Here is a 23,347-nt window from a genome sequence, read left to right as displayed (position 1 = left end):
TTAATATTACAATATTCGGTTTCCTATCGTATTTTTTATTTAAATTTGCGAGAACTTGCTGTTCATTTTTTTGATTTACATCTTTCGGTTTAAATTTTGTAGCCGAATGCACCGTATTATTGTATTCATCGACGAGATTTTGTAACATATCTAAAAGAATCTATGATCCACAATGCAGTATCTGTTAAATTCAACCCGTACTTCAATTAAGATGTACTTTATCGGGGAAAAGGTTCAGTTCTTGTCTGACTGTTCTTGTAGTTTGACTATTCTAGTTTGTAGTAGCAACTTTCAACTTTGTACTGCTATATCTAGCTTACATGTTGGTTTTGATGGATTTTGTTGAATAGTGTCAGAAATATTCAGTAGCTTCTGAATTTTTAAGTCTAGATGGTTTTCCACTTTATCTTTATTGGAACCTGTTTTACACAATCTTTTAATAAGATTACTGTGTGAAGTAGAAATTTCTAGAAAATGTTTAGAAAACTTCATCGCTATGTCAATGTGCTGTGTCATCTTCATGCGACACACGCTCAAGAAGACAAATGAATTTCTCGTTAAAAAAAATTGTCATGCTACTGGGTACCTTCACATACACATAACGCAATACAGCATTTACAATTCTCTGAAGTCAACAATAGTAACTCTGTAACTAATGGTTTCCTCCTCTAATTACTCCACACCTCATCTGTTGACTCAAATAAATAAAGGTACTGTATCATGTCTGTGTTAATGAATAAGTTTAAATAATTAGCTATTCCAATGAAACCATTTCACTTATGAATCAAATTTACTACTGTAATTATATTTTGTTTTCTATTTTTAACAGTGTTTTTGTTTTAGCTACAAGCATATTTACTGTCTACCAAGCTGCTTCGCAAGAAGGCTGGGTATTTATTATGTACCGTGCTATAGATAGTTTGCCTGGCTGGCGAGCTGCATTTTATTTTAGCACCATGATATTTTTTTTGGCGTGGCTTGTTAAGAATGTATTTATTGCTGTTATAACTGAAACATTCAATGAAATTGAATTTCATTGAGTTCAATTTCAACAGATGTGGGGAATCCGTGGTCATATGACAAATAAATCAGCTTCGCAGGTTAGTTTTGTATTTTCAATAAACAGTTTAGCAAATATAGTATTTAGCAGCAGAATATAAGTATTTATAAAAATTAATTTTTCCATTTCTCTATTTTTTCCTACACTTTTAGTATATATAGTATGTTTTTGTAGAGATATCTGCTTTATCAAGTTTTATAAAGATTAAATTAAAAACACGATTAAAATATTCTGATGAAGCAGAGATCTCTGTAAAAGTATTAAACATTGAGAAAAAAAATTAATGCAGCTAGTAGAAGAATTAAATTTAAAACATTTTGTACTTTTGTATTTATGAATATCTTTATATGTATGTTTTTAAAGTAAGTACTATTTTGAAATTCCACCGCTGCTATGCTGTGGTCGGCATTCCACACATGTGGACTGTGTACCTGCATCTATTGGCAAGCCACAGACGCCATTACGGTAATATTTAACTGTGTTTGTTTGCGAGTATTTAAAATAACTCCGCTGTTCGAGAATCCTGCCAACTGTGAAATACATGGTGTGATTCATTTTCTTAGTGCTAAAGGCACGAAAGTGGCTGAAATTCATTATCAGATCAGTGAAGTGTATAGAGAAAATATTATGAGGATGAAAACGGGTATGAAAAAGCGGTACAAAAATGGGTTAGCGCTTTTAAAGATGGCTGCCAGAATTTTCACGATGAGGAAAAGAATGGATGACCTTCTGTCATTACTGAAGATTTGGTGCAGAAAGTTGACGAAAAAGTGAGAGACAGACGCTTTACGATTTCTTCACTATCTGAAGAGTTTCCTCAAGTTTCAAGAAGTGTTGTCTATGAAATTGTGACCAAACACTTAAATTATAAAAAATTGTGCTCACGCTGGGTACCAGAAATGTTGACTGAGGTGTACAAAACCAAACCTTTAGGTAGTGCGTTGACTTTTATCGAGAGGAATTGTGTAAAGGGTGATTTTTTAAGCCAAATTGTCACAGGCGACGAACAGGTGGCTTATGTTACATCGGAATCGAAGCAGCAATCTATGGAATGGCAGCATTCAATATCACCCAAGAAAGTGAAGTTTAAGCAAAAATTTGAGCCCGGAAAATCATTGTGTACGATGTTTTGGGACAGAAAGGGGGTGTTGCTAGTGGAGTGACCTTGTGCTGACAAAATAAACTCTGACATATTGTGAGACCTTAATAAAACTGCGCCTTGCAGTCCAAAACAAAAGGCGTGGCATGCTGAGGAAAGGGATCCTTTTCTTGTGACAATGCCCCTGTCCACATGCAGCTAATCAAATTCAAGAATTTGTCACATCATTTGGCTGGGAACAACTTGATCAACTTGATTTGGTTGGGAATAACTTGCATTTGAAGAAACATCTGGGTGGTCAGTGCCATTACAATGATGTTGTCAAAGCAATCGTATTGCAGTGGTTATTAAGTCAGGCGGCAGACTTCTATGTCGATGGTGTTCAAAAGCTGGTTGCACAATACAGCAAGTGCCTTAATATTGGTGGCAATTATGTAGAAAAGTAGATAAAAAAATAAAATTGTTAAGAATAGTGTACTTGTTTTTTTTAAATTTCAAAACGGTACTTTAAAAACATGCCTCGTATTAAGATTATGAAGTCATTAATCATGCACGAGTCTTTTTTGTAGATGATTTCTTTATAAAATTATTATATAAAAAAAATATTCCACTTTGCTTTTGATCTCAGAATGATAGATTAAAATTCTTTATCAATTTGTAGTTAGGATAAACTATTTTGCGGTTAGGATAGTGAAATTAATGGCACAGCTAAAGAATCAGTCAGTGGTCTTTGTATTATATTGAACATTATATTTTTTATTTTTCAATTATGTTTTTGTGTAATCATCAGACAGCTTTTACAAACATCCTTTTTTGGTCTTTCAGTATATTACAATTACTAACATTAGTTTGCTATTAATTATAATGTTTTAGTCTCAAAATATAAATATGGTTTTTTATTTAATTGAAATTAAAACTAAACATTTATTAAGAACTAAAACAGAAAATTATGAATTGTTGCTTAATCCTATATTTTTAATAATTAAATAAAAATCTCCAATACAAATTCTTCAGTTTTACTTTAACTGACAAGGGTATGGTTTTCATATGTTGGGGGTTTTTTGTACCATTCATTTTCCATCTCTAGAAATGGGCTTTTATTGATAATTTTTAAACTAGTTCTGTTTCTTTAAAAGTTGAGTTTATTTCTAGTACTGTAAACAGAACTGAAAACCGGGGTAAACTTGGGATGTTTGCTTGTGGTAAACTAGGGTAACTTGGCAATATATTTCAAGATATCTTAGTAGACAGATGTAGACATTCTCGCAGTAAAAATAATCACCATATACTAGTAAAGGTTTTATATCAAATTTTTATGTAATCTTATATAATACCTTTTATGTCATTATCAGACTATTTATCAAATTTAATAATTCTCTATAGTGAAAGTATTAAATGAACACTTTCATTCCTTCACTAATTTTTTTATTAATATTTTTTCCTCGAAACAGCATTAAAGTATCATCGGCAGAACTGATGACTCCATTTAATTTTGTTAATTTTGTAATAGTTTGTAACCATGGTTTTTGGTTCAAAACTTTATTCTAGATGTAGCGTCTTCTCTGGTTGTGTACACACCTGTTGTCTTCCTGTAGAAAATTTCTATCATTTTGGCCAAGTTGAAGTAGGTAAGAATCAAGATTTAAAAACAATTCTTTAATGTTATATCACCACTAATTATGGGTTGGAGGTTGGTTCTACATTTGTGGAGTTGCTAAATTTAACCTTAATATTATTTGTCTTTAATTTCCCTCCAGAAGATTATAAAGCATAGCTGTCAAATGTAGTGTCACTGATAGGTTCACATTTCTTGGTATATTACTTTTTTAATGTCATATTTTTAATTATTGTAATGAATATCTTCAAATCGACCGTTTTGTTCATTTACTAACATTTCTCTACACGATATGAACACATCAAATTTCTTTATAGTTAGCATCTTAATCGATTCAGTAAATCTTTATTGGGCCCATGTATTTGATACTACATACAAAAACCCCCTTTCATCCATTATTAGAAAATTTAATGTTTTTTTTATCAATATTGTTATATTTTTCATGACATGACATCATTAGCAGCCTCCTATTAACTCTTGATGTGAACTGAGAAAATTAATCTAGGTTTAAACCAAAGCTTACAACAAAAAATGTTAGTAGCTAATTTTGCCACACAGCTACCCATTATTACAAACTAAGAGAAGCAATTTTAGAAAAAAAAAATTGTTAGAGCTTGCAGTATCACTTTGATGTTAATAAATAACGGCAATTCTCTGTTTCATGTTACGTATGGTAGTGGTATGGCAGCTCCTTCAATATTTCAACACACTGAGATATCTTCTATTTGAATACTTCTTTGCTTAAAGTTATTGTGATACAAAAATACAGCGAAAATATAAAAAATTGGTGGAGTTTCAACCAGTGATAGTTTTGGAACAAAGATGACAGAGACATGAAGTATATGTGAAAATAAAATGAAACTCTTCAAAAATTTTAACTGTTCAGTAGATTTTAATTTCTTTAGTTGCCTCCATTGTACTGGAGAATCTAATTTTTGGTATTTCATACCTTCTAACATATCCAGCAAGGTTCCTATTTCTTATAAAAAAAAAAGGAAGGATAACTCTCTCATCCAATTGTGTAACATATATGAACTTGTGGGCTGTCACATTGATGTTCCATAATGCTAACAAAGCTTCGTTACTGAAAATGTACTCATTTAAAAACTCCCCACCATGAGTACCTTATCTTCTACAGTAAATATAATCACTTAATTTTTTTCTATGGATAAATAAATTTTTAGTAATACCTTTATTACGTAAGTAACAAAGTGTAGTATTTTTAAAACATTGTGAAAATTGTTTTTAAAATGCTTAAATCCACAGAACACTTCTGCGCTGATGGTTTTCAGGCTGTGCAAATAATTTTTTGTACAGCTTCAACAGTCCTGTCAGACACTGATGGTCGTCTTGGACATGACTGCTTTAGTTGGCTGCCCGTTTCACAGAGTTGTTTGTTCCATCGACTGACTGTTATTTTTATGAGGTCTTCATTGAACACACATCAGTATTCATGCCTTGCAAACCAATTCAAATTTAGCTAAATTGGAATCGGTTACAAAACCCATTTAATTTTTCTTTATATTGTAATTATGGTGATTAATGAGCTTCATGTGGCTATTGACCTTGTAACAATATGTATGTGCTGATTCTACAAATTGTTTACATATTGAAACTGGACAGTTTCCCTTGATTTTACATATTCTTTGTTCCAAAACTGATTGTTTGAAACCTTACAATTTTTTATAAATTGAAATAAATCAATCCAGAAATGACAGGAAAAATAATAAAAAAATCTGAAGAGGAGAAGAACCAAGGTAGAAAGAAAAGTGTTTTTATCAGTCTTATAATAATTCAGAGAAAAAAGTGTGGAAAACTGAGAAATAAGTAGTAGTATTATTAATATACATGGAGAAACATTAAAAATAAAAAATTTGTTGTAAAAAAAAAACTACAAAATCTAAAAACTGGTTATACAGGTGGCACAGAGAATCAGGAAATAAAAATTTGATGTTGGCAGCCCTGTAGGTATACCATAAGTGGGAGAAAGATGTTAAACTGTAGAGCAGTAATGGACATTTAATTATGATGGTTTAATTGAAATGGTGAAGAGCACGCAATTGTGTAAGGGTGTTACTAACATGGTGACAGTGTGACAGCTGCAAAAAGAGCATTCCAGTGACACTATGAGATCCTACTTTGCGGTCAAGTTCCTTCTTCACACACAATCAAAATTTGGGTTCATAATTTTGAAGAAATTGATTCAGCTTTGAAAAAAATGTAGTGTATTTGTATTGTAGTTACATATGCCAGAAAACATTGATGATATGAAAGCTACAGTGGTAAGAAGTCCTCCTCGTTCGGTGTGGTAAATTGCCGCAACATTGGAGCTCAGATGTCGGAGCATGCAAAAAATACTCCATAACCTAAAATTTCATCCTTACAAGATTCAAATTCTCCAAAAGCTTAAACCTAACGATTGTTTATTGTGTTTGTAATTTTGTGAAAACCTGTTTTCTGAAATCAATGAGGATGCTAACTTTATTGAAAATCTTTGGATGTCAGATGAAGCCCATTTTCACTTAAGTGGAAACATGAACAAGCAGAACTTTCATTACTGGGCACAAACAAATCCTACTCAGTTTCACTTGTGTCCGTTACACAGCGCTGTAACGCATTATGTCGACATGCTTGAGACATTTTTTGCTCCTAGGCTCCACTCTCTTCCAAATCTTACCTTCAACAAATCTAGTTTTAACAGGATGGAGCCACCTCACATACTGCCTGGCAGTCTATGGCAGCAGTGAGATGTTTGTTTGGGATCACATAATTTCAAGGACTGCTAACATCACTTGGCCACCCCGGTCTCCAGACCTTTCAGTCTATGACTTCTTTTTATGGGAACATCTGAAGATCATTGAGTACCAGACTAGACCAAGAAACCTTGCCCAGCTCAAAACAGATTGAAGAGGAAATTGCTACTCTCCCAGAGAACACATTGCACTGCACTATGCAAAATTTTCAGAATCAACTTACTGAATGTGTATGCAAAAATGGGTAGCACTTAAGTGAAGTAATTTTTAAAAAGTAATGTATATTGAAATTTCCACTCTTGTAGAACATATTTTCAACATCAAATAAAGGTTAGTAACTTACTTCATTTTTTCTAATTATTTAACATTTCTGTGCGCCACTCTACAATGTTCTATACAACCTTATAAAGAACTTAGAACAATTAGCAGTAACCCAACGACTAACAACCCACCATTTTATTCAAAAGTGGTTCCAAAATGCTACATGGATCCATGTGATATAGCAAAAAAAGTGTTAAGCTATCAGACAAATACAGATAAAATTAGTGATCAAAATTTGTATCCTTTTGTTAGAATGGATAAACACCATCGGTAATTTATGTAATAACACCATCGTTGGAAGTCAGGCTGAAGATTTTATAATTATCCAATGCTATTGAATACTTCCATATGCCTTATGAATTACTTATGTAAGTGAAATTACCCTTTTGGTTATATCTGATCTCAGATGGCTCATCATTTTCTAGAGAAAAAGTAATTTTTGTTGAAACATGTAAGTTTGTAAATTCAAAATCAATGACTGGTAATAATAAAAATGCTCTGATCTCCTGAAGATTTATGACCAATATTAATTCCCTGGAGGGAGTTTAAGCTTTCTTTGGAAAGCTATTGTTTCCCATATTTTTTATCCCATTTCCAGTTCTATGAGTGTTGGTCTTATTCTTAGTCTATGCTAGAGTGCCAAGATTGAAGGCAAATGCTATCACATAAAATTACAACTACAAATTCCTTGTAAAATGCAATTTATAATTATAAAAGGAATGAAAATATAATTTATGTAGTGAAAGAGTAATAAAACATTGTCTGCTTTTCAAATCAAAGTACATATACATTTAGTTCTCAAGCAGCAGTCATTTAACATCTATATTTGCATGTAAATTAAGTTCTTTTATTTTTATCTTAATTTTATATTTAAGTGAATGTATTCCCATTTATTTTTTTCAATATGCTAGGAAATTAAAAGAGAAAATTCCAGCTTTTGTTTTATTGTTTCAGATTTTGACTGGTAATGATATGGGTTGGAAATTAGTCACATTAGATGAGAATAAGCATAGTGGCCTTGCACCTCCAATCTGTCAAACTATTTTGAGATCTGCCTCATTCAGATTAATTATGATGGGCGTTATATTGACTAATGGTTTGGTCACTGCAACAATGTACTTTAAACATGATGAACGCCCTCGGCATGTATTTTATGAAAAATATTATTATATTGAGGTAAGTAACTTTCATTTACATTTTTTCTATAAAATGTTTGGCTTTCACGTCATTCTTTAGAGTTAGTTCTATAGAAAAGTATTTATTAATATTTCTATTATAGTATACTGGTAATCGGTAGATTAATCTAAACATTACAAGCATTATTATGTTGTGCATTGCTGATTGCCAGTTTTGACAATAGCACTGTCTATTTTTTGTTAGTTTGCAATTGAATGAAAATTATATTTGTGAATATAAATGGAAATTTAGTTCCTGTTCATGTCATAAATGTGCTTAATAAATAATTTCTATATTCCAGTGGCTTTGTCACAGTTTTAACTACAAATTGTCTAATATTCATTATAACGAAGTTTATATTCTATCAAATTGTTGTTTTTTGTATATCTTTATTATATTCTAAACAGGAAATTGATTCAAGTAATGATGCGTAATACTATCCCATTATTGTTTTACCTTTTTGAAGATGAATTGATAAACAAAATGCCATTGCTATCCCAAAAAAACAGTCGCCATCACCTTCCTGGTCGATGGAATCGTCTTTGCTTTTTTCGGAGCAGATTCACCCTTTGCAGACCACATTTTTATTTCATCTCAGGAGTGTAGGGGTGGATCCATGTTTCATCTACAGTTGTGAGTCGACACAAAAAATCTGACTTGTTTTGCTTAAAACTGCTTCAGCCGGGCCTTGGAAATGTTCATTCAAATGTGGTTTTGGTGCAAAGTGAGCAAAAATGGCACTCAATGCATGGATAGCTTACACATATCCAGTTGTTCAGTTAATATATGACAAACATGTTCTTTTTATACGCCCATAGCCTCTGCTATCTCTCTAACTGTAATTCATTGGTTATCCAGTACCATGTGATGAACTTTTTTGATGATATCTGTGGTGGTTGCAGTTTTTGGCCATTCTGAATGCTCATCATCCACCAAGGTATGACTTTGTTTAAATTCAGCTGCTCATCTTTTCACAGTGGCAAGTGATGAGATAGAGTCCCCATAATCAGCGTCCATCTCGGTTTTAATTTGAGTACGCGTTTTGCCTTTCAGTTGCAAGTATTTAATCATGGCACGATATTCAATTTTTTCCATTTTCACAATAACACTCACAATGACTTACCCAAACGATTATCAAACAACAGAGCATCCAAAATGATTGAAATTTTTGTGAGTACCTTTCAACGCATGCACGAATACATTCCGTAACTTTTGTTGACGAGTGCTGCTGCCATCTTCATGTTGAGGCTCAAAACTTTTCAGACAACCCTCATGTATACTAAATCGACAGACACAATCTAAATTCAACACACTTTTTTTTTATTGCATTCCAGATACATGTCTGCTTAACTAAAAGCTACCAGCAGTGTCAGTTAAAGCCAGGGCTGGTGCTCCTGTGAGAACACTACCACCAGTCACTAAAGATGGTTGCAAGAGTGACTTAAACTCTTTTGAAATTTTAAAATCATGTATTTATTAAATTTTTTTGTTTAAAAAGTTAATTTTTTAAAATAATTTTAAGTGTCAATTTCTTTGGACAAAAAATGGAAACAATTGTTTATTGCATACTCTAATGGAAGATATACTCGTACACCAAAAGTAATTAAATTAAAATGGCTAAAATAGAGTGATTGGTTATTTTAATAATCCTGATCCGGATTTGCTTTCTGTTTGATAATATTTAATGAAATTAAATAGTTGGTATTTAACAAAAAAGTAAAACGTGTTTGTTTTATTGTTTTTTAATATTTTTTTCTGTGACCAAGTCAAGAATTATATGTTCCGTGTTACTTTATTTTAACTGAATGTCTTAATTAAAAGAAAACTTCTTCTGTATTTTTTAAATTTAAAAAGACATTACTTTTTGTCCGATAAAACAAAATCCTTTATTCTGATCAATACGTAGTAATATATTATACGGATCATATCAGCAGTTAGCAAGCATAGTAATCATGGATTAAAAGAAGGGGCTCCCCCAGCATTTGTCTGGATGGATGAAGGAAAAGTATGATAAAAGCCTCATCAGAGCAAGATCACAAGATAAATTAATTATTAAATAAAAAAAAGGGTACTTATGTATTATAGTAACGCCACTACTGTTGGAAGGCTATATATAATAGGTCTGTAAATGTATTATGGCTGTTGGAATCTGTTAGGAAGAAAGTAGAAACACAAAACTAGAAGTTAAATTATTTATTTAAATTAACCTAACCTAACCTACAAAAATCTAGCAGCTACCTCTTTACTATGTGGGAGATCTCAAATTCTAGTGCACACATTTTACTTATAAGTTCACTGTTAACTTTAACAAATATTTTATTTTATTGTCTTACTGTAAGAAGTAGAATGTAGTTATATAACTCCCCACCAGTCACAATGGTTACAACCTCCCAACAATAGTGACACCATTGTATACATAAGTACCAAAAAAATATTTTTGGTTAAAAGTCTATATTAATAATGTAAAAAATAAACACATGAAATAACATTAAATATGAGATTAAGCATATAAAATAACTACAAAATAAATCACAATTTAGAAAGATTTAATGAAAATTGTGAGCCACATTTATATACCTACTAACCAGAAGTGCAGAAAATTCAAGATTTTTTTTCTTTTAAAGAGTTTTTAAAAATTGATCAACAAGGTAATAATATTGTTTTTTTAAAACAAAATATTTAATTTTATTTTAAATAAATTGATAAAACATCATTTAAATGGTCGTGGAAACATAAGCTCCTTTCTTGTATGCTGAAGTATTGTGTTTAGTTACATGAAAATGATAACAGTAATCAGGTTTGATAGAGGTAGTTTTTTTCCTTTCTTCCTTCAAGTAAGTATTCTTTTTTAGCAAAGATTGCTCATTCATAAATATAACCATAGTTAAGTTAACATTTTGATTTACTAAATATTACAAAAAAATCATTGCCCATTCAGTAGATGAAGGTCATATGAAAGTTTGGAAAAAATGTTGATGTTTATTTAATATGAGGGGTGGTGGATAAGTAATACACAGTTGCCTATAACAGGAAATAAAAACATAGTACAGATTAGCATATACTGACATCTTATTCAATATGACATTCCCCCTCTACAATATGCTAAGTCTCATTCAGTTCCATTTACTTGTTCTTTGACAGTAGTCATTGCCATGGATACAAGTAAGCCTAGTTTGTCATCTTGTTTTAAATAACATTTAGTGATTGAATTTGTAATGCCAAAAGTTGAATCCCAATTATGTTCTTCATTATACGAGGGTTATTTTTTTTCAAGGTCCGATCGGTCACAAAATTAAAACCACAGTGAAAATAAAAAATTTTTTTATTTGTAACAAGTACTTACATAGTTACGCTATTTCTCTACATAGTCGCTACTCCAATTTAGACATTTGTCATAGTGTGGTACATCATAGACCAGAGCCACCTGTGTTTCAGCCATGTTTCTATGCTGGTCTGCAGCTTGATGTCTGTGCCAAAATGTTGTCCTAGCCAGCGTTTCATGTGAGCAAAGAGGTGAAAATCAGATGGAGCCAAGTCCGGCCTGTATGGTGGGTGATCAAATACTTCCCAACGAAAACGCTGCAGTGTGCGGTCAAGACAATGCCTAATGACAACATTCCTCTCCGCTTATTCTGAATTGCCCTTCGTAGACGTTGAAGAGTCACACAATATGAGGCTGCAGTGATGGTCATGTCATGTTCCATGAATTCCACCAAGAAAACTCCATTCCGGTCCCAGAACACAGTAGCCATACACTTTCTGTTGGAGAAGATTCGTTTGAACTTCTTTGGTTTACTGGGAGAATGAGAATGCATCCACTGTTTGGATTGTTCTTTTGTTTCTTCAGTTTTGAAATGGACCCATGTCTCGTCCCCTGTGACAATTTGTTCAAAAAATCTTCTACTTCATTGTGGTAGCGCTGAAGAAACGTTAGGGAGGCATCCATTCTCATTGTTTTGTGATGGTCGGACAGCATCTTGGGAACCCATCTCGCACAGTTTGCGGTACTGAAGTCTCTCACTCACAATGGTGTAGAGAGCTGACCTTGAAATTTCAGGAAACAAATCCCTCAATACAGAAATTGTAACCGTTGATTTTCTCAAATTGCCTCATCCACTTGCTCAACGAGATCATCAGTTGACACTCGCTTCCTTCCCTCACTGCCTGCGTTAAAGTTCCTGCACCATTATCGCACTTTGCTGTCACTCATGAAAGTTTCACCGTACACATTACTTATTCGTTGATGAATTTCAGCTGCATTACACCCCTCAGCCTGTAGAAATCGAATTACCACACGCACTTCACACTTGGCGGGAGATGCTATTGTTGTAGACATATTTACATGCTAGCTGCATGTTCAGAACTAAAGGAAATGATGCGGCGTGATTGAAGGCTATACTAGAGACGCTGCGCAACACATATGCGCAAAGGTTCATCCAATTTTTTCACAGGTTTTTATTTCACGACCGATCGGACCTTGAAAACAAAATAACCCTTGTTTACAGCTGTTTATGGTAATGAATTTGTTGTGGGATTAATGTGAATAGAAAACCAGTAACATGTTATGCATTGTAAGCTGGTAAAGTGAATATTAGGGATGATTCTCACAGTAATTGAGCAGTTTCTATGACTGATGATAAGCATTAAGTGAACATTTAATTGATTCAAAGTGTCCATCACACAACCATGCATTGCTACCCAGTTAAGTATATTGTTAGTACAAGTAGAACACTTTTATCAAGCAAATGGAAATCATTAAGAAAATCTGTTGCAATGAGTGCTGCACAAATTCACAAAAGAAAAAATAAGAAAAGAATTTTGTAAACAACTTCTGAGATATTATCATGAAGAAAGAAGACTTCATTTTATTATTTAATAGATGAAAGTTGGGTACATCATTTTGGTGTAAAAGAGAAAACTAAAAATATGGAATACTAGTTCACCAAATAGTAGTTTTAGTTTACCAAAATCAAGAAATTGATTTTGCCAGTGTTCTGTGATACTAAACACATATGGACAATGGGAGTTAGGACAACTGTGAATTCTGTATGTTACATAAAAACACTTGAGAATATGTTTATGCTATGTTTAAAATTCTTTGAATTCATAATCCTGCAATATGATTATAAATTCAGAAAATTTCATGTTCTGAGACAATTGTAAAGTTGAAATGTGAATACCTTCAGTGCTTATTGGATTTGGCATTCTGTGATATTTACTTCATCCTAAATTTAAATTGGAAACTCAAGGGGATTTGTTTCATTGTGAATGTTCGAGTAAATACTATTCATAGTGAAAGACGCAGTGACATCAAGGATGAGGAAAAACCATCAGAATTTTCACTGATGGAATGAGAAAATTGGTTGACCATTAGGAAAAATGTTTAACAATAAATTATGATCACATTTAATTGTAAAAATCTTAATTAATATAAACTAGTGTCATAACTTTTTCTCATTCAAATATCTCTTTCATTTGTAAGTTTTCACTTCCTCATTTAACTTAGTGACAGTTCTTAAATAATCTAAAAATAATAGCACTATTAGACATGAAGGGAAATTTACTAAGAGTTTTGCTGTTTGCTGTTTTGCTGTTGTAAGGCAGTCAATTACTCATTAGAAAAAACTAAGAAAAAAGAACTAAAGGACTGGCCATAAAGTGAAAGCTTCATCCAGGAATTTGTAGCATATAATGTAAGTCCTTGACTAATGCTTAACATGTCCTCTTTATCATATTAAATTAGGACTTGTGAAACTATTCTGTGGAGACAGAACGGAGAACAATATGAAACAGAAAAGAAAAATTTAGGGACAAAATTTCCAGATAACAGTTAAAGTTAAAGAGACTTATTTTTTGATCAACAGATCAGAAAACTGTTTTGTGATCTAAAGGAAGCTCAGCATGGAATTTATGCAAACCTATAGTGAAAGGTTTTTTTGGTAGTTAGAAATATAACAATTGTTGCCAGTTATTAGGTACATTTTGTTGAAGAATATGGAATACTCGGATGCAGGATGTCACTAAAAATAACTTTCCTTTATTATCATTTGCACTTTTTTCTGCAAACCTGGTTAGTGGAATTGATGAATAGGAGAGATTTCATAAAGATATTTAAAAAATGGAAGAAAGAGGGGATTTAATTGAGGTGAAAGATTATGATTGGTACCTGGAAAGAGAAAACACATGTTGCAAAAGAAATTATGAAGTGAAAGTAAAAAATATATATGAATAAAATACACAACATATTTTATTTTCTCTTCGAAATTAGTATACATAAGAAAATTTGTTTCAAAAATAATTGAAATTGTATAACCTAATATCAAAGTGATTATTAGTATTGAAGTTGTTACTTAATACTTTAGTAATTAAAGTGATCTGTTTAAAATTCATTGTACTGTTCCAACAGACATCAGTTAAAAATATATATAAAAATTTGTGTTTATAAAACCCAACAAAACGCTCAAATCTTTGCTAAATGTTTTCTAAATACAACATTATTTTTTTTTTATTTTTTAATGTTGTCTTTAGAACCAGCAACTCAAAACTAACAAAAGACCATATCATTTTTCCATGAAAAAAAATATATGAATCACAACAATCTCCTAAGTGCAATGAAGTTATAACAAAAAAGCTGGTAATCCTTAAGTTTGATATGTATTACATGTATTTTTTTCTTTTGTGAGCACTGAATACAATCGAAGACGTCTTTGGAAAAAAGTAAAATGAAATAAACAAGCAGGTTTTTTCTAAATGATTTTTTTTCTCTAAATACAATTGCATTTGGCATTTAAGATCAACTTTTTTCAGTTGTCATATGATTATCTTCATCATAAATTTAAGAAGAACATTTTCCCTCTTGCATTTATTAAACAAAATTGTCAGCAGAAGTGGAAAAAAGTTCAGTTTATGAAGCTTCATTTTCTATGTTACATGAAACTGATTACATATGTAACATTTCTAGTTTTTCATGAAATTAAACAATAAAATTTAGTTATTTGAAAAGAACCGTCCTGTCATTTGTGAGGTCTAAATTAATATAAAAACTTACAAATAATGCAAACACTGTGAAGATTAAAATGCGCTTAAAAGATGAGTAAAGAAATATTTACTTGAAATATATTCAATTCAATTCAACTGTTGATGTCCTTTTCTTAACCTTATCTGTAATAATGAATTTAAATAATAAGGTTTTAAATATATTCATAATTGCATGTTACTTCTGTGCTTGTTTCTATGCTTCTTTGGAATCTGTAGAATTTATTTATAAAATAAAAATTAAAGAAGAAACTGAAACTGTTTTGAAAGGAGTCTCTAAAAAGAAAATCTAAAGTAGAATTAGTATACAAATCAATTTCTGAATTATCTTAGCAGTTTTATTAGTTAGAAATATTGTTAAAAAAAAAATTCTCTTGGTTTCTAATTAAACGTATTCATTAATGTAGTCTTATAATTTTCAGGTTGCATTCACAATTTTTCTTGATCTTGAAGCACTGTTTAAAATATGGTGTCTAGGGTTTCGAGGCTATTTTAAACATTCATATCATAAATTTGAATTGCTCCTTACAATTGGTACAACGCTTCATATCATACCAACATTATATTTATCTGGTCTAACATATTTTCAGGTAAGGCTTATTCACATTATCCTTTCAGATGTGACCCAGTCACAATACCTTCTTTCCTCAACTTCAGAGTGATTTAAATAGAATACATCAATAACTGATAATCACACATTTTTAATAATATCTCGTTCACATAAATTTCCACAATACAGTATTTTATTCTGTCTGTATAATTTTATTCAATATATTTAGTATGTTAGAATTAATAATTATAATTATTAATATATGTTATAATTATTAACAAAAATCACTTATAAACAAGCCAAAGTAGCAAGCTTAATATAAATTTATCAATTTATGTGTTAAGTATTGTTACATGTAAAAATTGATAGTTGCCATGATCCACCAACCTAGCTTTTATAAATTATTATAAATAATTCACCATCTTTAAAGCGCACCTGTTCTTTCGTAAGTGTATTTATATCTATAAATATCAACAAAAAACTGCAAATATTTTTTTTTTAAATATTCCAATTCATTATTATTAATTGCGAGTACTTTTAGATTATTTTCTATATTTTTTTTATTGTTCATCCATGTATAATGAGGTGGTTAGCAACATTAAATTTTTTTCTTTTCAGATACAAAAATAAAAGAAAAAACTTAAATTTTTCAAGATCTCTACCTGCTATTTAGTCTTGTAATGGAATTGCCTGAATTTATTTAATCTGCTTTGTTTTTTCTTTCATTCTTTTAAAATGGTTTCAATATTTTTATCTACTTTTTATTAATTTTGAACCTAATTCTTTTGAGTTAATTAAGAGTGAATTCTTAATTAATTCTTAAATATTTAATTTATTAAGAATTAATGAATATTGTAATTCTTTAACTCTTAAGTAATTTAAGAGTTAATTTTTGTTTGTGTTAGTTCATAACACAATGGAAAACTTCCTTCTCCTAGAGGCAGTTCCTCCGTCTCGTCTTCCTTGGATGAGTGCTATGGGAATTGGGTCTGTTGCCACCTTGGTTCCAACTGTGGCATCATGATGACATCTTATAATATCCAACAGTAGTCACTTTTTTAGTGAAGCTCATTGGGGTAGCAAACCCTCTCTGCTGTGGAACTGTCAAAGGATTACGTTTCCTACCTGGAAAGTCACACAAAAAGCCTAGGTAACTGTTAAAATGCCTACTTAACGTAGACAGAGGCAACCTCTTATTCCTCATTTAATCTAATCTAGTCTGTAATTTCCAACAATTATCCCTTGCTTTTCTTATGCTATAGCTTTTCAGTCTCTCATTGCTGTAAAATCCTAACCACATTTTATATACTTTGGTTTAATACTTCACATTATTTCACATTCCACATGAACTTCTTTGGATAAGAAATTGGTATATGTCGGTAATATATCATTGAATTGGGTTTTTAATCTACCTCGACAAAAATATACCTCTCACAAAAATAATTAAAAGTTTACTTTCAAAAATTACCTACTGGCTAAATATTTTAGTCTTGTTTTTATCTATTACCTAATAATAAACAAGTACATGTAAAATACTTGTGTTCCCTAAATAAAATCTAACTGTTATTAAAATTTATTGTTTCATTTTAACCCACTCTTCCACACTCTAACTGGAGTAATTATTGTATTTTCTTCTGTTCTTTATTGATATCCACATGAGAGACATTAAGATGGATCCGGAGATCCATTTAATTTATCTGTTTTATCAAAAAAAAAAAAAAAAATGACCATGTCTTACGTAGAAATAGAAGGAATGAAAGTAAAATTTCCTTAGAAAATACAGTTCTTTTTATTGCAATTTCTTGCCTAATGAATGTTAAATTTGTTTTTATTTTTTTTGTTAAAGTCAATATATGCTCTGTCAGCACTTGGCACCCTTGAAAGCAACTGAAGCTGATATTTCCTTTCAGGAATTACTTTTTAGTTATTCTTCTTCACATATACATACATAAGTGGGCAGGAATTAATTCCTTATTGAAAATGGTGTATAATGTTTTTAATACTTAACTAATTTTCATGGGACAAAAAACATTTTGTTCCTTACAATGTAGAATTGTTATGCATTGCTAAAGTTCCATATAAGCACCACCATTATCCACCAGTTTCTGTATATGGATGGGAATGTTTGCAACAGACTTCTGTAGATAATCCAGCGGTACATCTCCAAGAACTTGGTGAATTCGCTCCTCCAATTCATGAAGAGTTTTTGGTTTTATGCGATAAACTACCTCTTTCACCTGTCCTCAGAGGAAGAAGTCACAGGGTGTTAGGTCAGGACTCCTTGTTGGTCATTCAAGGTTGATGACCACTTATGAATGATTACCACTTATTCCATAGTCTTAAAACCTTCCTTGTTGGTTGATAGTTGCACAACAATGACAAGGTCAAACAATTCATTAATATGTGACTTGCACCACAGGTAGCATCCATATGTTAAAGGGATACACGAGGTCGTTTTCCTCTTTCCACTATACCTCACTAATTTCTACTACATCTACATTTCATCTATCTATTTCCCTCAAATTTTCTAACCTACAAACCTTTTATAGACTTCTAACATTCCACGCTCTGACTCCTAGAATTTTATTCAGCAGTCATCATTCAAATATTAATTTTAACTGAGTGCATAATGCAATCAGCATTCAGATTTAAAAAATGTTTAATTTTAAATCGACCAGATTTCATAGACATTTTATTGAATTTCAAGCATTGGTCTCATAAAAGTTTAAGAAACATTTTTTTTAACATCTTGGGTTCAAGGCAAAGCTTGTGCAGCAGTTTACTTCAAACGGAATATATTTTGTATAAATTGGTTTAAATAGAAACTGATTCATTCAGTTATGGAAAAATATTGAGGAATGTGAATATTAAGAGCAATTTCTTTAAAAGTTGAATCATTTGTTTATTTAATACTTTTTCAATATTTTAAGAATTTTAATGGGTTCTTTTCCAGTCAAATTCAAATTTTTTTTATACTTGTTTCTATTCAAAAATGTTGTTGAACTTTGAGAATGTTTTTGTAACTATATTTTTGCTAAGAATATTAAAAAGTGTAAAATATGTCAACACTTAAACAAGACAGCACAATGGTGGTACGAGGTGTGATCAAAAAATACGGTGAATAATTTTTTATTAAAAAAAAGTAGTAAGGTTACATAGAATTCGATTTAATCTCCTTCACAGTACTGTCCTTGGCTAGCAATGCACTTATCCCAACGTTGACTCCATGACAGGAGGCATTTCTGGAAGGCGTCTTTCGGAAGGGCTTTCAGCTGCTCGGTCGTGGCCCTCTCAATGACAGCAATGGTGTCAAAATGTTTTCCTTTAATTTTTGCACAGTTTTAATTTTTGGGAAGAGCCAAGAGTCACATGGTGCTAAATCCGGTGAGTATGGCGGATGTGGACAGATAGGAACACGTTTTTCGGCCAAAAACTCGCGAATGAGAAGCGAGGTGTGACACAACACGTTGTCGTGGTGAAGAAGGAAGCCACTGGTCCATTTTTCTGGTCGCTTTCTTTGTACGTCGTTTCGCAAACGTTGCAGTACACACTTATAAAATTCAGAGTTTACAGTTGTCTCCCTTGTAAAAAACTCTGATCGCACTATGCCCTCACTATCGAAAAAACAACGAGCATGACCTTGATGTTGGATTTTGACTGACATGCCTTTTTAGGGCGAGGAGATGAACTGGTTTTCCATCGGGAACTCTGCATTTTGGTTTCAGGGTCATAGCCATTGACCCAACTTTCATCTCAGTTACAATTTTGGCCATGAAGTCCGGATCTGCATGAAGACGACCCTTCAACTCTGTGCAAATTGACACACGATTTTCCTTCTGTTCATCACTCAAAAGTCTGGGATCAAATTTTGCACTCGCTCGTCTCATTTGCGATTCATTAGTTAAAATGCTTTGAACGGATCCGTACGAGATGTTAAGGTCTTCCGATAGCTCTCGAATAGTCATTCGCCTGTTTGAACGAACAATTGTTTCCACTTTTTGCACATTTTTAACTGTTTTTGAGGTTACTGGACGTTCTGCACGCTGCTCGTCTTCAACAGACTCATTTCCATTTTTAAATTTGTCATACCACTTGTACACAGTCTTCAAAGTTACCGGATTATCACTGTACACTGATTCTAACATTTCGTGAGCTTCTTTGGCACTCTTTTGCAACTTAAAACAAAACTTAATGTTAATGCGTTGTTCAAAATCCATGTTGCGCGACAGACACGATAAACACAACCTCTCTCTAGCGGCTCTGGCAAGCTCGAACGTGTTACAACTTGCCCCTGCCTGTCTCAGTTAATCGCGCTATTGGACAAATTACAGCATATGGATGTAGCATCGGCAGTTGCCGCTATAAAAATTCATTCACCGTATTTTTTGATCACACCTCGTATATTTTATGATAGCCGCATTCTTAAATACTTGTTCAAGCTCATCTGTTAATGATACTAATAAGATGTTTTCAGGTAAACTTTAATAAAAATAAAAAATTAGCCTTACAACCTTGCATCATTAATTTTACTAACTAATTTGTGGCTGCGAAGCATGTTCTAACTTTTAAATACTAGACGATGGATTTTGTGAACATTATTTATAGTGAAATGGAACTAACCATAAAAATTTCTTGCAAAACTGATCTAAGATGATCACTGTTACTCCAACTGAAAAATTAAATGAAAAAGACAATAATTGGAATTAGAGCATCAAATATTTTTAATTTTAATTCATTAAAAAAAATATCTGTAGCAGAAGTTTTGTGAATTGTTTAGTTTTTTATGTATTTAGGATTAAATTATAATCCTATAGGAAAAAATAGGGAAAATATTTTCCAGAAATAGGAAATTATAGAAAAAAGTTTCAAAATATTGAAAGAAACTATCACATACAATAATCACTAGAAAAAAAAAATCAGTACGATTTACCAGGTGTTTTTGTATGCTTTTATACGAATGTTTAAGTTAATTGAGGTAATATTATTTTACATCAAACTTCCTTTTTTTTATTGCAATGATTGATATGGTATACATATTTTAACATGGAAGATTAGATAGATGAAGAATTCCTCTCAATTGAAATCAAACCTAATACTAGTTAATATAAACTATGAAACTCCTAAAATTAGAATTTTAGGAACTTGAAGACAGTACTTATTAGTTATTTAAATATCTGACATTTGTAATAATTTTGCAAAACTTTTCATCAGCTTCAAGTTTTTGTAAGAATAGGGTTGCTAAAAACTAGAATGTATTTTTAATTTAAATAATATAAAATATTTTAATTATTAATGCTCTTTTTATGTATTTTATTTTTTTTATTTATTATTTTCATTTTTTTTATAGTGATTCAAACAACCAAAGATTATTGCTGGGTGATTCTGCAGTTATACCAATTCCTGGTATGGGAACACTTAATCCTCAAGGTACTATCAGCAGTGCAAAACAGCTCAGAATTGATCAGAAAAGTGAGATTATTTTTTACTACTTAATACAAATCTTATGTTTTTGAAAGTAATTAAGGATAATTTTTCAATAAAACTTAAAAAACTTAAAGTTTTAATAAAACTTTCAAATACTAAGTAGATAAGGTAGGTTGATTGAAAAATATGGTATTAGGATAGATACTTAGAATGTGACTGTAATAAGAGAACTATTGGCTTAGACAAGCCTTTCCATAAGTTTAAGGTTGAAAGAGTATAGACTCTCATTCATTTCACAATGGCAGCGATTACTAAAATAAGAAACTGTTACCTTATTATTATTTCTATACTCACTTAGTCACATTATTTCCAAATTTTTTATATGTTTTATAGGATATGTAAGAAAAAAAGTGGAAGTAGGATGATGAATAATATGGAAGGAAGGATAAGGTGTTGACAACACTTTAAACTGGAAATGTAATGAAATAGGGAAATTAGTTATGGGAACCTCTGAATTAAATCTGAATAAAAATCATGTTAATATTATTTGTTATCGATTTTCTTCATTGCATGAAGAAAATAAAATATATTTTCTGCAGTTGCTGTTTCAGAGAAAAACAAGAAGATCCATTATATCTTTATTACTTGCTGTCTGATTTCTTCTTTTATTGTGAAAAAATACAGATTCTGTATTTTAGTTTATTAGTGGTAATATTCTTCTGTAAAGGATTAAAAATTTAGAAGTACTGAGTGTTATGGACTCAGAAAAAAGACATTCAGTTTTATTATAAATTATAATAATAAAGAAATGTTGGGTGGTAATAGTGTCATAAGTATATAAGTTCAGAAATGTTTCTTTGTATAATTGTATTGAATTTGGTAAAGTTCAAAGAGTTCTCCTTTTTGGATGTGCGGAAGAGATTTTCGCAAACAAAGCTGAATTCCAGAACAAAACATAATGTTTGACAGTTGAAGGGAATAATGAAAGTAATAGCTACCCGTTCAAAAACTAAGGAAAATGTTATGTTCTAGTAACATTAAATCAAAGTTTACATTATATAAGATATAAAATCATTAAAGATTATTTGTAATTATGATGAAAGAACAAGTATGCATATTTGCATACTTGCTATAGCAACAAAAAATAGTTTTAATAATCTCTATTTACTGAACTTCAGTCTTCTTCAAAGTACTCTCCATGTGTCTGGATGCATTAATCCTATTATTTTTTCCACTGCTGGAAACATTTTTGGAATTTCTCAGCATGACTGTTCATGACCTTTCTTTCACATCATCCATGTGGAAAAGTGCTTTCTTCAAAATCTTTTTATACATGAGAAAACAAAATTTAAATGGAGCAAGTTAGGGTGAATAGGAAAACTGAAGAACAGTGACCGATTTCATTTTTCAACAAAAATTTGTAAAATATGGAGAACGGTGGGAGCAGGAGCATTGTTCTGAAGTAGAAACCAATCACTCCACTCACATTTCTGGGTGTTTTTGTTATACGCTCGTGCAGTCTTCCCAACTTGACCTAGTAGAATGTTGATACTGTTTATTCAGGAGGAATAAATTCTCTAAGATCTTTCCTTTCCACATCAAAAAACATATCATCATTGTTTTCATTTGTGTTTTCTTGGGGAGAGATTTGCTGAATTTAACAATTTCCACTGACTTGATTGTTCTTTGGTTCCAGGGTCGCAATTGTAACACAAACTCACCCCTTGTCACAATTTTTGTAAGAAATTCTGGGCCATTTTGAAGTTGTACATTTGAATCATGGCACCTGTGGCAAATTAACGGGTAGCGTAGGCGGTATTTGCCAACTGGGCTGTTCTGAAAAAAAAGGGAATCGGGCCATCAGAGACCAGCTCCACAGGAAAAAAAAGAAAATGGCAAATGCACTCAATAAAATTGTCAATTCTATAAAAACACAAGTGGTATTTTTCAATGAAGTATTCTGTGTAATGTACATCAGTTAGGTAAGAATGTACATGTACAGTGATACCTACATAGCCGTAGAACTATCGGCACATAAATTGGCAAAAAAACTACTAGCATTCAGTGAACATTTGGCCTGGTACTAGGCCAACTGAAAACATTGTCAGTTTAATATAGATGATATTTACAACCAAAAATACATACGATGCTATTTAATTAAAACTGGTTTAGTATCCCAATTAATATAATTATTTTAAAGTACTTTAAATAATTATTTTTTCTACTCACTTTATTGCTGTAACTCACAAATTCTGAAGTCGCTGCTGAAGGTAGATGCTAAAGAGCTCATGTGTGATTCTGAATTTACATTTAT

At 31.5% G+C, this 23,347-nt stretch overlaps 1 protein-coding gene across 4 annotated transcripts in view; it reads left to right on the top strand.

The window, feature by feature from the left end:
* Positions 1-892: 892 nt before the first annotated feature.
* LOC142317290 (sodium leak channel NALCN-like) overlaps positions 893-23,347 on the top strand; it is a 35,875-nt gene continuing 13,420 nt past the window's right edge. Inside the window, exons 1-5 of one of the 4 annotated variants that reach the window (XR_012754697.1) lie at positions 893-1,100; positions 7,803-8,024; positions 15,482-15,649; positions 16,515-16,759; positions 20,957-21,078. Coding sequence is in view for 2 of the 4 variants with exons in the window: in XM_075353721.1 (XP_075209836.1) it covers positions 1,056-1,100; positions 7,803-8,024; positions 15,482-15,649; positions 16,515-16,547 (468 nt within the window). In the remaining 2 variants the exon portion in view is untranslated. Of the gene's footprint in view, positions 1,101-6,629; positions 6,858-7,802; positions 8,025-15,481; positions 15,650-16,227; positions 16,392-16,514; positions 16,799-20,956; positions 21,079-23,347 lie in introns of those variants that run through there. The other 3 variants (XR_012754698.1, XM_075353721.1, XM_075353722.1) reach the window with 3 other exon arrangements.

This window comes from Lycorma delicatula, chromosome 1 (genome assembly GCF_047948215.1).
Source record: "Lycorma delicatula isolate Av1 chromosome 1, ASM4794821v1, whole genome shotgun sequence".
Taxonomy (NCBI): Eukaryota; Metazoa; Arthropoda; class Insecta; order Hemiptera; family Fulgoridae; genus Lycorma; species Lycorma delicatula.
The sequence above is the reverse complement of the archived record's forward strand: the minus strand, read 5'-3'. Positions and strand labels throughout refer to the sequence as shown.